This window comes from Musca vetustissima, unplaced genomic scaffold (genome assembly GCF_032173495.1).
Source record: "Musca vetustissima isolate MV318-11 ecotype Yass unplaced genomic scaffold, APGP_CSIRO_Mvet_v1 utg9970, whole genome shotgun sequence".
Lineage (NCBI taxonomy): Eukaryota > Metazoa > Arthropoda > Insecta > Diptera > Muscidae > Musca > Musca vetustissima.
Genome location: NW_026873321.1, coordinates 121,404 through 139,560, shown reverse-complemented (window position 1 = coordinate 139,560; position 18,157 = coordinate 121,404). Strand labels below are relative to the sequence as shown.

At 35.3% G+C, this 18,157-nt stretch overlaps 1 protein-coding gene across 1 annotated transcript in view; it reads right to left on the bottom strand.

Annotated features, from left to right (window-relative positions):
• Window positions 1-3,801: 3,801 nt before the first annotated feature.
• The window catches only part of LOC133324000 (mucin-5AC-like), a 112,530-nt gene continuing 98,174 nt past the window's right edge, over window positions 3,802-18,157 (bottom strand). The window contains exons 4-5 of the mRNA XM_061532901.1: window positions 4,058-4,630; window positions 3,802-3,884 (exon numbers count right to left, since the gene is read on the bottom strand). Of these exons, the coding sequence (XP_061388885.1) occupies window positions 3,802-3,884; window positions 4,058-4,630 (656 nt within the window). The remainder of the gene's footprint in view (window positions 3,885-4,057; window positions 4,631-18,157) is intronic.

Genomic DNA, 18,157 nt, shown 5'->3' with positions numbered 1-18,157 from the left:
TAAGTTTCCATCCGAAGAAGCTGTAATTTATTTTAGCCAATAGTTAATGAACAGCGTTTTCAACTTCAAAACCATTACCGTAAACTAAAATGTTCTCATACACATACAGTTATCATTATCTTCTTACACAAATCATTCTAAGTAATTCCCAAAAATATGTTATGGTACAAATGTACCATGGCTGACCTTTCAAAAAACAATTCCGACAATAAAGGATTGAACAACTAAAAAAAAAACAAAAATTAAAATTGTAAACACAAAAAACACAATGTTGACCTTGTCCTTTACCATTTTGGGAATGGCTGTTTACATTCCTTGTTAAAATTAATTGATGCGTTATGTTTAATTAAATCCACACAAAAAATGCTATGCTCAACTGCCTTTCGTGGCCAAGAACAAGTCGACCACTTGCCAAGAAACTTAATGAAACAATAAGAAATAAATACGAACAATGAAAAACACAAAAAAAAAAACAAAATAGGAAGTTTCCTAACAAGTGAAAATAAAAGTAATTCGGACCGACAGAAGGGAAGGCGGGCGTTTAAAAAAAAGGAACTACGAAAACAATGGCCAGAGAGAACTGAATATATTCGTCGCTTCTTGCTTTACATGGCCATGGACACGAAGAACAAACATCTTGTTCACTGACTCGTATTTTATTCTAACTGATTTTTGACTACAAAAACTGAGTTTTCGTTTCATTTTATTTTCCTATTCTTTCTTTTGTTTTCGTTTGTGTTTTGGCAAATGCGATTTGAAGGCATTACAAAGTACTACATGCACTTGTACGCACACTAACATCAAGTGACACTATACATGAAGGGATAGGTAATTAAAAATGGCGGGCCACATCGATGGCCTTTAGGAAATTTTCAAAAGTTAATTTTAAAGTTCAAGGATGTTCTGCAAACATACACCTTTCAACAGGTCGCCAAAAAATGAATGAATGTAGACAGAGTGGTATTCTGTGAACTGGATAACTTCAAGGGGTATTATAAGGACATGATATATATACAAGACATTTAAAAGGTCTGTACACACAAGTTCTTTATAATGTATTTGGTAGAATTTAGTAAGATTTTATATAGACATTTCAAGTATTTTAAAAGTCTATAAAAGTTATCGTGTCTATAGATGATCTTAAAAGGTGTTCTTTCCATAGATGTTTTTTTGAATCGCTCGGTCCCTGGCCACTCATACCCGCCCTAGCCGACCTCCCTGTATCGAAGGGAGCGCGAACCCCATAGAAGGATTAGTAAATGGTAGGATGACAGGCAATATATTTTATCAGCCGCAAAGGCTACTATAAATATATACGCATACATATATAATTAAAAGAAATTACAGGAGGACTCAAAACTACTTTTGCACTCTGCTACTTATGTAAACGTAATTTTTTATTAAGTGTAAAGGTTCAGTTAGCGATATGCTACTATATATATTGTTAAATATTTCACACAATGTTCGCATTGGACTACTAGCTTCGTAATTAACAATAATCGAATTTCATATGGGAGAGCCTTACAGTTCGGTCCCATTGGAGACCTCGCAAACCAAAGGAAAGAAATTGAGTTTGAACAGATTCTATTTTATCAGAATAACACTTGTAGGAGGGACTACACAAAATACAACCATATTCTAGTACTGGGCGAACTAAAGTAATAAATAGGCGTTTTGTCACGTGAGGATCATTAAACTTCTTTGGACCAGCGCTTAATGAATCCTCATAAAGATTTGGTTTTATTAATGCAAGACTTTTTATTGCGATTAAACCTAAGTTTAGGGTCTAATATTACTCCTACATCAACGAAAGACGAAATATTTTCCAACTTTGATAGTATGAAGTGATGATAGTTTCTAACATTTTTTATGATTTAAAGACATTCCACGAGCGCTACACCCGTTAGCCAAAGAATGTCAAAGATTGGAATGGCTTGAAAATTCATTCTATGCCGGAAAAGCTTAACATAAAGAGTCGTGTCGTTCCGGAACGAACTTCTTCAAAGAATCTATTACGAATCAGGAACGATCGGAACTAAGTCCGAATCTTTCGTTCACCTAGTTTCTTTTGCTCCAGTCGTTCCTTCTTGCTCTCGTTTACCTAGTTCCTTTAGCTCGATCGTTCCTCTTTGTTCTCGTTAACCTAGTTCCTTGGCACAATAAATAGGTAGCCCATTTAACAGTAAAAGTGTGTAATATCTGCTTGAATTCGATGTGCAATGTTGCCAACCATGGACACATTTAACAGATGGTCCAGACAAAAACATTTTTTTTTTGTTTAGATACATCACCTTATTATTGCATCATGACCTAGTTCCTTTTGATCCGTCGTTCCTTATTGCTCTTGTGTTCCCAGTTCTTCTTGCTCCCGTTGTTTATTTCTTTCCACCAACTCATATATATGTGAATTAATCTAACATTAGTTGTCTCTTTCTTTTATTTATGGATGAAATATTCCATGTAATTGTTAAACGTTGTAGCAAACGTTCAATCAAAAAAAAAAAGAAGCTTGAACGACAGTATTGAACGAACGAACTGTGGGGTACCAGTGAATGAGTGAGGTAAAATGAACTATAGAAACGATCTAATTCTTTTTGCGGACCGTAACGAAAAGGATCGAACTGCTCATGGAAGATTGCCCAACTCTATTAACATCATGAACAGACATTAGTATTTTTGAAAAGCGGATAACGGAAGGAAGGTCATTGATGTATAGAATAAAAATAAGATGTCCTATGTGACTACCTTGTGGGACTCCTGATAAAAGATTAATATCCCTGGATAATCACCCATTTAGTAACACTTTCTGCGAACGACATTCTAAGTAGTTAGATATACACTTTTAAAAACTAATAGGAATTTAAATTAAGTTTAAATCAAGATCTTGTGTACTAGCGTATCAAATGTCTTGCTGAAATCGGTGTATATAACATCAGTCTGCAATTTTTTACTAAAACCCACGTGCAGACCATTAATGAGTTCCAAAAGGTTTGTAGTTGTTGAAGAGGCGAAATTATCGATTTTGTGAAATGTTTTAATCTGCCATATATCAAAAGCTCAAACAGTTTAGGTACAGCGCCTATGATTCGAAGAAATCTGCGTACATTTTTGTGAATACTATTTTGAATTTTCAGCGTGGTACTAATTTCAAGCAAAATTTTGTAAAGTATTGTTTTTTAAAGGTATTTTGTCTATAGATGACCTTCTCAAAAGACCTTTGTAAGACAAAATATCTTTGAAAATATCTACAGACAGACGATATTTAAAGGTTATCTATATAGAGGAGGCTATAGACAGAACTCCTCTAAAAGGCCTTCTATATGGAGAAGACCTTTTAAAAAATGGTTTTATATAGGTATTCCAAATGCCTTTTAATGGTATTCTAAATACCGAAGGTATCATTTCTATCATGGTATAAGAAGCAAGTATGGTATGAGTGCACGAGACACTCATATGTTCAAAATTTTTTTCTTGCTGTACCTTCATTGTCAAATATTATATTTTTTTTGTTCCTCATTAGTTAGATACGCAAAAATACTTTGAAATTGTTCAAAAGATCGAAAATTGGAAAATTAATTATATGGGGCTTTCGAATTTGACTACAAACATAGACTTTAGCCAGATTAGGCTTGGAAGCATATATGAATAAATCAGGAGGGACAACAGGATATTTTTGTCAGAAAATCAGTTCGTTTATATAGAATATTTTTAATATACTTCGTATCTTCTTATCAAAAGGCCTTTTGAGAAAATATTTCTAAATTCAACTCCATCTCATATTAGATCCTTAGTATAACAACTTTATTTCAAATCAATTGACGCTTTGTTGGTGGTGTTGGTAATGTTAACATCTCGCCTGCCATCAGCTATCGACCCAAATGTCTCTAACAAGACAAGCGAAGTTTTAAAGTTAGTGTTTTTGTTGCTTTTCTTCTTTTTGTTGGTGTTAACTTCGTAGTGGGTGCCATGTTACATTTTCACTACATTGGCTGGCATGAAGGTGAGGGAGGGGATGAGGTTGAGGATCGGGATATGGTAGTATAGATACGTCACTTACCTTCAAACTTTTCATATGCAGCGAAGCTTAACTTCTCGGGCACAAATGATGAACGTCTCAAGCCGTTACTTTCGTATGGACCCGCCATGCCGCAACAGCTATCGCCATTATTGATTTTACTGGCACTGCCAGCCGCAGCCTTTTCCGCCGTAAACGAGGCCACTTTCTTGAGGACATTGTTGCGTGGTGTGCACGGCGGTAGAGGCGATCCCATTTGGCTTGTTGCCCCAATAATGCTACTCGATAGAGACACTGTCGGTGGCATTGTTGGCTCGGCATTATCGTTATTGTTCAGTGGCGTTGTTGGTGGCAAGTCGTGGGAAAAGGTTTCGTCGGGGGGCGTGGGCGGTGCATTGACACCTGGTAGCTGTGTTTGAGATAGAACAGGTGTTTGGGATGATTTAAATGAAATTATAACGGTTGATTGGGTTTCCGTGGAATGGGTTGGAGTGCCGGGGTAAGCTGCAGCAGCACCACCACCTCCGATTTGTGTTGTGTTCGAATGAAGCGACGATAGCGAGGGCGTTGATGACGACGATTGTAAAGTTGGCAAATGTTTGGCATCCGTTGAAGCTGAAAAGTAAAGAAAAGAAGAAGAGTTTGTGAATTTCGAGGTTCCTTCCTAATTGTTGTTAGCACAATGGCAGTAATAAGATGACAATTGGTAAATTACCTAATCAAAAATATTTCCATTCCTTTGAGAGAAGGATGAAGAATGTCAAAGTTTTGCCAACATAATGGAGGAAAACAAATTGGGAAAATTTTCTTGTTATGCATATCATTTGTCATGAGAAACATAAATAGGGGGAAAAGGGGAAAAAGTTTATAAGGATTGCTAAATTTTTTAAACAAATTAAAATAAATATTACCAACAATTTTAATTGGGCAAAATTGTGGCTTTTGTAAGAGTGAAATAATTGCAATATTACGGGTAAAAATTTTAAAGGATTCTAAAAAAGCTGCATATTCGCTGATGTTGGTTATATGTGGAAAAATAAAAGAAATCAAAATTGCTTTGTTCAAAATTTAATATTGATCGAAAAAAGGCATACTTATTCGCTCATTATTTATATCATATTATAGGAATAATGGAAAAGCGATCAAACAAACATATAAGTGAGAGCTATATTTAATTTGCTTGAAAGGTCGAGAGGCTTATTACAACTATAGTGGATTTCTTGACCGTCGTTATAAACGATTTCGACTGTATATACTCAAAAATAACTACTAGTCTATCTTTTTTTGTATGTGACATATACGAGTATCTGTACCAAATACAAAGGTTTTGTCTGTGAGGATAAATAACATTTAATTAGCGTCTATGACATATATAGATATTTTTATAGTTCTTCAGTATTTTTATAGTTCTTCAGTATTTATTCGAAATTAATTAGTGTTCGTAGAGTTAATATAGATGGGGCAATATCAAGAACTACTGCACCGATTTGGACCATAGCAGATCAGGTACATAAAACCTGATCTATGGGGCGTGAGGAGTGTTTCTGTGTAAAGTGAAGTTTTTCTGACACATGGCGCAATATTCTACTTCAGTAATAGATATTTGAACAATATTTGCTATGTTAATATTTGAACAATATTAGTGCACCTTTTATTCTTCCTTGAAATATAAATCGGAAATGACTTTGCAACGGAACCAGACTTGCAGTGAAAACAAAATTGTTAAAGCAAAGCAATGTTTGCCAGGCGCAGCTAGTAATGACATAAAGTAACAGCAAGTGTTGTTGTACAACAATCATAATCAACAACCATATACAATTTGTTGGTAGAAACTAATACTAACATCATACGAAAATTTAGACTTCAATCAGTTAAAATAGATGATTGTTCTCTAAAAAAGAGGACTTTACATAAGTCAAAAACTTGACAAATGCGAATTTGTCCTTCTGGGAACCTAATATACTCGCCAAGAGCTTTTAGAGAGCCGCCTGAAAATGAGCTCCATTTTGTGTCACAGTGATCCTCATACCAAATTGCACTAACAGCCAATGACATAACCTAATAAAGACCGATATACCAAATTTCAAGATTTAACCTATATTCAAATTTTAAGTGTACAATGAATAATGTTAGAACAATTAATAAATTATCGTACAGTTACGAATTTCCAAAATACATCTACTTTTCTCAAACCTAGAGAACAACAAATTTAGTATTAATTTTCAAATCCACCTAGTATAACACACACTAATGTAGCGATTACCATACCAAATTTCAATATTCTAGCTCAATGTAGGTAATAAATATCAATTTTACTAAATTTAGTACAATTTACAGTTTCGTGCTCAAATGAATACTATTTCATATTCTAGGTTTATCGGTTCATCCAATATCAATAATAATTGGTATGATACTTGTTAGTACATTTTGTACACTTTTGGCACGGGTTTACAAACAACCCTTTGGCAAGAAACCACAAACTTCAAATGTCAGAGTTATAGGACTATTCGTTCACTCATTATCAGTGCTACCATTTTTAATACTTTTTGTACGAATTTGCAGAAACCCAGCATTAACACGCACATTCGTACCTATAACTTCACACATACAAACATTCAAGATTCTATCCTCAGCCGTTTCTTCTGGGTGTTTATTATTACATTATTTTAGTACTTTTCGTACCATTATAGTACGAATTTCCAAAAACCCAGTTTTGTCACACACCTACGCACACACTTACACAAAAATTCTGAACTCTCGCTTCAGTCGTTTCGTCTGTGTGTTGATTGTCAGGTTTACGAATTTCCCCAAATCCAGCCTTAACGTTCATCTACGTACCAATACTGACTCATGTAAAATTTTAAGATTCCAGCTTTAGCCATTTCGTCTGAGCCTTGATTATAAGCCATTTTATATTATCTTTCCCGAATTTTTATACCGAGATGAAGACTTTTTAATGTGACAGCCCTGCAAAATTTAACACCGCGATGATCTGTTGAAACCTTCAGACTTAAGAGTAATTAGGGTATAGACCCCAAGCGCCTTTGGAACAAATTCATTTCAGATAATTTGGTATATATTTATAAATGTCCGTCCGTATGCATGGTCCGCAGATGGCTACGATAACTTTCGAAAGGGGTAACTGATATGGCCCGAACGTTGCCCAATGAAATATTCCCCTCAAAACATAGATAAATTTTGATCAAAATATACGATATTCGATATACTTTCGGGCAAGTTTATTTATTTTCGTTAGTAGCTAGAATTGTCACTTTCAAAAAAACCTGAGCTGAATAACAACGCTTTCGTTTCACTTCAATACGACAAGTTTACCAAAGTGGTGTAGCCTTAAAAAAATACAAAATACACAAAGTGTTGCGGAATTCCACAATATTGGGTACTTTTAACTTCATTTTTTCTTCATGTCACAATCAACACAAACATCTCATTGTTAAAAAAGACAAAGAGGAAGGGATGAGGTGAAGTGTCATAAGTCAAAAAATACCCTTCTTTTACAAGATGATGCTGCTGTACCTTCCATTTTGTGCTGTTTTATTTTTCTTATTGTCAAAACAAAAATGGGAAATAAAATTATGCACGTGTTAATTAAAAAGACAATGTACGAAATGGGTCAGTGAATTTCAATAGACAAGAAAGTGGAAGGTGTAAGGCAAGGCAAGTCAAGGCTTTGACAACAATTCATAACCGCCATTATATTGAATTACCTTCATTAAGTAGTCATTCTCATCCAGTCCCAACTCAAACTTTAAAATGTTAGTAATTTCATTACATTTTTTCTCTAAATTTCAATTGAATGGTTTTGAGGCAAGGCAAAAAATGGGTTTGAACCGCAAGTTCGTCAAGGGAGTGAATGGCATATTTTTGAGTTCATATTTGAATTTGTTTCGTGAATTATTTAATTATGTCCGTTGTCATCGACAAAAGGTCTTTCAATGGTTATTTGGCAGTAAATGACATTATTTTTAATACAATTTGCTAAAATTTCCGGGTTAAGTGACCAAAATACTATTCGAATAATGTTTGGATTACAAAAATCAAACAATACTCGATTATAAATAAATATATGGATTTCATTAAAGTTGCAATATCAAATTTGGCAGATATTTTAGTAAAATCCATGACATTAGAAAAATAACTACCAAAATATAGGTATAAATTCGAATATCAACCGCCCATCTGTCTTATCCACCGACAATAACCTGCCAACTAATTTATATGTCTGCCATACAAATTCACTTTAACAATATTCATGGTCTGCATGACACACGTGCACTTCGGTTTTGTCAATTCATGTGCAGATTATTTAATATAATTTTACCGACTACTTTTGCTAACCACTTTCTAATCTCTTGGGCCTTTCGTGAAAATATTGCAGAACGGTAAGTCATTTTGATAGCTTTGAAGGGTATTTGTTTTTGCATTTTGTAGTTTGTTTTATAGTTATTGTTGTTATCATTTTTATTTGTATTGTTCTTTGTCTTTGGTTCTCGCCTACATTTTATTTGTACTAAATGTGGGCCATTAAGTGGGCATATGGTTTGGTGAACAAGAGCAAACTAAAGAAAAGTTATGTTCTAACAATGTAAAGTTCGACTGTGGTATTTAATGTAAATTGCGCATTTGAAATAAAATAAAATTTAAATTAAAAAAAATTAAAGGAATGTTGGAAATATAGCGCCCAAACCACATTTTTTGGTTTGTCACATAACTTCCTCACCCTGCATACCCTGCGGATTAAAATTAACTTCCACTGAGAAAAATGCGACGAGCCGAGACGAGTCCGTCTTTTGCGAATTAAAAAAGGTAGCACGTCACATTAATCCTTTATGGTCCAATTGTGAAACCAAAACTCAAAATATAAATGTTTCCAATGTAATACCCATGTAGTCGAAATATTAACAATAAGTAAATACTTTTAGAGTCTGAACAGTACAAGACATTTTCTACACGAATTGACAATTTGTTTTATTTATTTTCAAGGTTTTAAAATATAGATGACCAAAGATGGCAGGTAGATGACATGCATTTCGTAGAGGAAAGTCATTTAAAATAGATGATTGTCCTCTAAAAAAGAGGAGTGGTGGCATAACCCTTGGGTGGCGTAGGGCATGACAAATCCCAGACTTATCTTGGTCTATCTTTCATGTCAATTGTGGACACTGACTTTGAACAAATGGGTTGAGGCGTCGGGTTAGTTGCCCATACTCGGAAAACCCCTTCTACTATGAAAAAACAACAAAAAAGAAAACCAACCCCCCTAATGTTGATGACCCTCGCAAACGTATAAAGGACCACGATCTGCGAATCTGCACTTAGAATGTGCGCTCGTTGTACAGAACAGGCGCAGTTTTCGCTTTGGCGGATGTACTCAAGAAGCCGATATTATTGCCTTACAGGAAATGCGATGGAAAGGGACAGACGTAAGTAAATCTGACTACTACGCACTGTATTATATCAGTCATGAAACGAGACATGAATTTGGCTGCAGATTTATGGTTAACAGGAGAATAAAATACCTCGTCTCCAGATTCACTCCAGTAGATAAGCGAATTGCTATACTCCGTATAAAAGCAAAGTTCTTCTACATCAGTCTTATTTGCGCCCATATTTTAAGACATATTTTACGAGCGCCTAGAAACAGCATATGACCGTCGCCCCGGCCATGACATTAAAATTCTGCTAGGAGATTTTAATGCAAAAATCGGAAGGGAAAATATTTTTGGCCCCACCTTCGGAAAAATCAGCCTCCATGAAGAGACGTCCGAAAACGGCATGAGGTTGATTGACTTCGCGGAAGCAAAAACATAGTAGTTAGCATAACCATAACCTGCTTGATGAAAGCACTCCTTGTCCCGATAATAGCATAGAAGCACAATGGCAAATAATTGCCACTCCCTACCAACTGCAGCAAAAGCAACACTTGGGTACCAAAAACCACCATCAAGAAACCCATGGTACGATCAGGAGTGTCGTAATGCTACTGATGTGAAAAACGCAGCATATAGGGCAACCCTGCAGACAGTAGAAACACGTAATGTGATGGAGAATTATGGGGAGAAAAGGAGAGAGGAGTAACGTGTTTTCAGAAAGAACAAGAAAAACAGTAGAGATGAAGAAGGAAACCTGGTGATAGAAACAGACAGCGTGTTGATGGTGTTGGAAGGAGCATTTTGAAAAGCTTGTGGTATAAAATAGAGGCGGTGAAGAAGATATCCCAGAACCAATAAGAGATGACGATATAGATGTATACCACCTAGACAAGTAATAAAACAGCAGGAGCCGATGAGTTACAAGCGGCTCCTGCTGCGCAAGACATCCAGTAGACTCGGACCAACTGTAGAACATGAGAACTACAGCTTCGAGGTATTTAAGATTTTATATACCTTAGTACCGCCGTAAATAAAACTAATGAGATAAGTTTTGAAATTCGGAGAAGGATGCTAGTATGGTCTAAGTAAGAAATCCGTGCTGTTAAATGGATCTGAAGCATGGTTACTTGCGCAAACAGATGAGGCAGCTCTTGGGGTGTTTGAGAGAAAATGTATCCGAAAGATCTACGGGCCGATCTGCGTCAACGGTGAACATCGACGTCGAATGAACCACTAGCTTTACAATTTATATGCGGACAACGCCATAGTTAGTCGTATCGAGCTGCAGCGACTACGGTGGCTAGGCCATGTTTTGCGAATGAATGAGAATGCCCTAGCCCAAAAGGCATATAACAGCGAGCCTTAGATTAGATGGAAAGATCAAGTAGAATACAACATCTCAGAACATGGTCTTTCGAATACCGACGCGCTTGGAAATCTTTTTTATGATCGGCTTATGGAACAAACGTTCTGTAACAATTAAGTAAGGTGGCATAACCCTTAAACAAAAAGGATTTTGAAATTATACAAATATTTGTCACTTCGGTAGGTTGCTGCGATTAGAACCTTCAGTGTCTTTTGCTTCAGTGTCTTTTTTGTTTGTTCATAAATTATGTGGCCTTTCGTGGATGTTAAAAAAATTGATAACTTTTCCGTTTTGATTATGCATGATTAAAAGAATAAAAATATTTTTTTCTCAAAGTAGATTTGGCGAATTGAGAATAAATTCATTAATTCCTGATACAGACAATCATTTTCAAAAAAATCAAAAAGTTGTAACCCTAGTGCACACCGCTTAAATGTGGACATTTTTTTACTCAACTTTAAATTTTTCACATATAATTGTCAAGTAAACATTACGATTAAAATTGAAACAAATTTATATACCCACCTTTAAAAAAAAAACAAAACTGAAAACAATCACAACCCATCCTCCACAACGAATAAAACGTTAATAAACATTATCAATTTCCCCGACTTGATTTCATGCAATTTTAATCAAAACCACAAATGCCGCAGGTCATATTTTACATACATACATATGAAGAATTCCAGCTCCTTACAATAATGCAAAAACAAATCTGACATATTCTGGCATTTAAGAAGCCGTATCTGTTATTCTGGTTGTAGTTGTTGTTATTCTTGTCTTTATCCATTAAAAACATCCCCAATTTGCAAATTCCTTTTGCAAAACAACAACAACAAGGACGGGTCTCGTTTTAAATGGATCTAATGAAAAGACAAATACACAAAAGAAGCTACCGAATAGAATCAAATCTCATCAAATATGTAATGTGGAGAAGACACACACATACACAAACTCTGACTCACACACACACCTGCATACCCAGACAAAAAATGTATGTATGTAGGTACATGCATAGGTACATTACACACATTAGATATATTCAAACAACAATTTAAAATACGTTTATTATTGTTATTGTTAAATTAAATTACATTTGATTCGTTTTGGAATAAATAAATTTTAAATAAACAGCAACAGGATCTTCACACAGAGAACGGTACAGAGAACGGCAAGACTGACAGACAAAGAATCTGGCAATTACAGTCTCAATTGCGATAAATGTCCTGTTTCCTCATATGGGTAAGTCACTTTTTGGTGCATGTTACTAGTTATATCACTACTTTAAATGGCAAAGCTAGTTTTATTTAAGCGATCAACAAAACATCTTTCAGATGTTCTCTGTAAGGATTTTATTTTTGAGAGGGTGACTTTTGACTACACTTTAATGATTGATATGTCACTAGTTATAACTTTTTAAAATAAAATGACGAGCAAAATTGCATGTTTCAATCAATAGAGTTAAAAACAATAAATGAGCTTCCTTCAGATGTCCCTCTCTATCCGACATTGGGATCAATCCGAAAAATCTACAATAGAAAATAATAACAATCTTTCGCAACATTAAGAATGAATTGGAACTAATGGTAGGAAGTAGCTAGTTCCATGTACAAACGAGATTTATTATTGCAATTTTGTCTGTCTGTCTGTTAAACACATGTGCATATGTGTAAGTATGTCCTTTTGAACATAAATGAAAGAAATTACCTTCAAGTGTTTTGCACCAAACAACAATCAGCCTGAAGAGTTTTTCCTTGACACTGATGGAAAAGAGAAATAAGCGACTGCCACACAGACGGAGGACAGAAAACGTTTTTACTTCAAACAGACATACGTATGTGGAAATGGAATAAATCTGAAACACAGTGGCAGACAGATGCATTTGTTCGCAAGCCTAATTGAGGATTGCAATAATTTATTTGTGTTGCTTGAATTGGATTTCGAATAGGAACTTCATCCTCCACAATCTCGGGATTTGGAAGACAGTAAAAAAAAACAAGACAAGACAAATTGAGACTGGTATCCCTATATCTCGAGGAATTCTGAAATCCCCAAATGAAGATATGTTAACCTCAAAAATAATTTATAAACCCCTAAAATTCACTACAAGAATCTTCAATTAATCGAAATTGATTTCCCTTTATATGTTATTATATGGTCTGTCCCCGTACCACAAGGAACTACTACATTTTACAATTTTTTAGTCACTCCGTTAAGGCTTAACCTCTGCTCGAAGGATCGTATTGTGGTCTTGCTGGCGAAGTGAAATTTTAAATAAAAAAAGTCCCACTCTAGCCGAGTCCTTCATGCTAACCGAGAGTTATTTATTTAGCAACAGAGGGCATTTGTGCTGCTGTTCCTTCGGTATCAAAGTTTTACATGATGTAAAAACCTCGTATAGTTTGGCCGAACCAAACTTGTTATATCCGCCATGAGGTGCACATTTTATATGCCTTAAATCAGCTGCCAAACACCAAGTTACAGACACTCGAATTATAAAACATGACTAGAACCTACTGCATACCAAAACCAGTGAGCGGAGCAGTATAGTCGGACGGGGCCGACCACATGATACCATACACAAGTACCTACTAGCATCAAGTTTCTGAGGATCTACATTTCGAGACTGTGTAATATTTCGCGATATTTGCACTCTCTTGGCCGATTAGAGGTCAACAGCTCCTCCATGGCAACTTTTCGAATCCTGTTTTCCCGGAGTAAAAAATTAATCCATCAAATTCAAATTTTGTTTTTTTCTTTTTTTTACCGGGATCACTTAACTCGTTAAATATTGACCGTTCAAGGCATCCCTTCGAATTAGTTGGTCAGATCGCCTTCGGCATGAATACAGCGACTAGGAAACCAGACAAATGTAACGTTTTCGTTCCATTCCGAAATATAATTTGATTATTGTCGAAAAATGTAGGTGCCGTACGTGGCCACAACCGAAACCTCATGCAAAAATTGCTAGCCATCAGCGATACAATTCCGCCATCTAGTATGGTAATGACAAAGTAGTTCTTCTTAAATATATACGCATAACTCCCACATCCGAGAACATAAAACAACATAATTGGTATCAATCACTCACACAACCACTCCTCTTCGATATTGTTATCAACTTCCCCGGTCTATGTCCTTCAGTAAATATATTTGCAATAGAATGCAAATTTTGTAATTTTTCAAGCAAAACTTTTTGACCAGAAAAACAGACAAATAATTGATGGTCCATTTTAACAACTAAAAACTAACCAATCAAAAACAATAGGAGACTTTTTTGAGCAGAACCCGTCCAAATACCAAATTTCGTGATCATTGGCCCATAACTATGGCATGTAACGTGTTTACAAATTATAATGGACGGACGGAAACACATGTCTAGATCGACTCAACTTAATCGAATCGACTTAATGAGATCCACTTGTGGTAAATATTTTATACGAATAAATTTAATAGTGTACGTATAAAGTTTTCTGAGGATGGATCTGGTAAAAGTGGAAACGGAATATAATATAGATTTATTTTCTTTGAGTGCCCTATCAAAACTCATATGCACGACATTTTTGAAGAATAATTGGAGGCCACAAAATCTCTTGCCTTGTGGTATTTAGTTCTAGAAAATAAGGACGAAAAATACGCATAAGGACTCATTCGATTTGATTGCAAACTTGTCATCTCAAAAATAAAGTACAGAACATTCATTGTCTTTTTTTTTGGTAAGACGGTTGTCCAGAGTGTCCAACATTGTAATTTGGCATGCATTCTATCCCCCAACATTCTGCTCTACGATATTCGGGCGACTGCGCCCAATGTGCCGCTTTGTTTCAGATACAAAAACTATTGCGACATTTCGAAGAGAACCATGCTGAAATGATGCTGAAGATGTGTATGGACGTATCTTTGGTCGATGGCATTTGGCCTCCGTTGAAATTGGCGGAAGGGGCCGGGCAGTTGCGTTGCAAATAAACAACAACGGCAACATTTTGTAGCAATATAAACATTAAATACTACATTTATTCAAACACATACAAATCGACAAAAAGACACTTTAGCGTACAGCTTGCGTATTTATGTTTATTTACATTTAATGCGTACATATGTGTGTTTGTGGGCATGTGTGAGAGTGAGTTAGTTAGTTGATGGGCGGTACTCGCAAAATTGTGCGAATCTTTTTGATTTCGAGTTTTATTTGCGAATTTCCATTAATATTTTTTTATTTCCTTCGACGGGATTCAACAACAAAATAAAGTAATCGTCGTAAAGCCACCTGATAATATCATATACACACACTCACATATACATACATAGCACATAAGCGTTTGTTTATATCATCAAATGTATGTAGGCGGCATATTTTATCTTCTTCTTCGTTCGGGGTATTGTTTGTATTTTATTTGTTTTTCAAATAGCTTTTTTTGTGGCCTGTAAATGTTGGAAATTGTTAATGGAAATGAATGTTTCTGCGTGTGTGTTTTTGTTTTTTAAGATTGTTGACTTGTCTTTAGAGACTTTGTAACATTTCCTATTTGCCAGTACAAGTATATATTCATACATATGACACAAAGTCACATGCACATCCATATGTATGGCCTAGAAGTTTTATTTCTAAAAAAATGGAAGGGTTTTTAAGGAGCATTAGACAGAATTTGACAATTTAAAATTATACAAATTACTTTGAATCATGGATGGCCCGTGCGACGAATTTGTAGGCTTTTGACAATCAAATTCATCAGTTAAATGGTGAAACGTATTAAATTATTTCGTCCGATGCCAATGCCATATTCTGTCCGATGGAAGTCAGTTATGATATAACTCTTATATATGACTATAAAACATTAAATTTGGCACAGACTGTTGAATTGTGTTCAGAAGGACCCTAGTTACCTCGTCCGATTTCACGAAATTTTGCTGAAATTGGTCAGGATTTAAATATAGCTCCAATATATAGCGAAATTTGACACATACACATTTAGTATGGAAAAGCATGTGGTATGTTCGATTAAACTTCAACAAAATCTATTGCATAGTGATCTTTGGACTAAGTTTATACACCACACTTTTGGATGGCTCATTTAAATTCCAAAAATTGGTGGGGCCTATATATGTGGTTTTAGTCAAAACAAGGACCTAAACTAGTAGGGTTAACATTCTCGAACTTGGTAGGATTGTGATATGATCGTTGGGTGGACATGGGAGAATGTGTGGAATTTGGCAACCAATTCAGTTCTTTCGAAGTAGTAATATTTAAATTTTTCCATGCGGTTAATATAATTAAGACCATTTATTGTCAATAAATCGTTTCCCATTTATATCCCCAGAGTTAGAAAATTCCACATTGTAATATTTTACAAAACTTATCATGAAGGTGGAGGTTATTGGCCTCTTCTTCTAATGGTACATAATTCACAATTATGACAAATTTGAATCTCTTTGAGTAATTTCGGAAAATGTGGAAACATTGTTACCAAAGATTGAAATAAATAGAAATTTATCAAAGACAGTCCACAACTAGGTTTTTAACGTACTGGTCCAAATTACCTGCATATACTAATCTACATTAATGAAGCATTCGTACTATTCTAAACTTTACACACGCGATATTATTACCAAACTTAGATAAATGCCGAAGATAGTGTACCACCGCAAATTATGTTATTATTTTAATGAATATAAACATATACGCCATACAAAGTTAATGGTATTTTTTGATGACCAATACGACCATTCCTTCTTGTATCTCCCTCACAAATGGTCATAATTAAAAAAAAAAAAAAAACAATTTTATCATTCTTAAATATAATTCAGAGATTAACCCCCAAATGTCATAATTCCGATACATAGAAGCCGACACCTCATCGACAAATTGTATTCTTCTAATATATATATATACATTTAAACTGAAATCCTTCACTTATTTTCTTAGATTTACTTAATTGAGAATTAACAATTTTGGGGCGAAAATGTTTGTCATTCAACATAAATACCGTTCATTCATTCAGTCATTGTATGAAATGAATACAGTATTTTAACACAAAGATTGAAATTAAATTTCCCAAATGATGGATGTGTGTTTGTCTGTGATATGTAGATTTTCATACACACCTACATACCTACATTGCGATATGCTGAGATTTATTCACCATCTCTCTATCACACTTGGCAAATCATTGAGTTTTATTAGATTTGTTGCCCTCTGTGTCGTAAACTTTGGCCACTTTTTTATTTGTTTGTTGTTTGTGTAGCTGTTTCTTGGTCAAGAGGGATTTCCAGTAAAATTCCTTTTTCACTAGAAAACAATATAAACAACATTTAAACGCACACACACACTCACTCTCATGTGTTTGTAGGCCTAATAAGTGTACACATGCACACATCAACACATACACGCACAGAGAAAAAATCCAGACGAGTGTATCGGCTCAAAGGACTAAAGCATTTTTGTTTTTTTTTTCTTTCTTTTTTTGGAAATGCACTCTGTGAAGAACTCTTTACCCTACCGATGTCCGTTTTGTTAAGACTCGTTTTTTTGCTGTTGTTGTTCGAGGCAAACAAACGCACAGACAGACGGACTGGCTGGCTGTGCTTTCCTTACGAGAAAGACTAGAATTTTTGGATGCAGTATGCCGGAGTACTGAGTGAATTGAATTTCGTTTTCGAGTATTTTGTGGGTGTTCATTTAAATTTAAATGTGTCAATAATGAAAATGTTTCGTACTTTGTATTCAACCTCCGCCTGGTCCTCCTCCTGGTCCTCATCAACGTCATCATGAAAAAGTCCAAATCGGTGACTTAGAGACGCACTGATGCAGTCGATAAAGGTTCTCTAATGCTATTACAGGCAGAGACATGCAGATGCTAATGACGATGCCGATTCCGATGATGATGTCGATGTGGATGCTGATGCTTTGCTGGTGATTGCTGAATTGGCCACAAAGGTTAATTACCTCTTGGTATGCACAGCTAAGAACCGAAAAGCTTTTCATTCAATTCCATTTTCGTACATATCTTTGTATTCAATCTGTGTGTGTGGCTGCTGTCTGTCCCTCTGTGCGTCGAGTCTTTGTTTCTTTTTTCTTCTAGATCTTACTATTTGTTGTTGTATTTTTCTTTTCTTTTTTGTTTGTCTCACTTTTCGATTGTAGTGACTAGAAAGCCATTTGAAAAGAAAATTGCTAAATTAACAAACCTGTGAATACTACCAAAATATCCCCCCTGTCTACGACTCCTCCAGATCTAGTCTTCATTCAAGGACTTCTCTTACGTTTGTTGCTGCCTCACACTGACACTTCTTTCCATGGAGTGCCAAAGTATTTTACTCAAATGGCAGATTGAGATACTCTTCTTTTACCTACACCCTGCAAACGAAAAATATTTGCATTCAACTGCA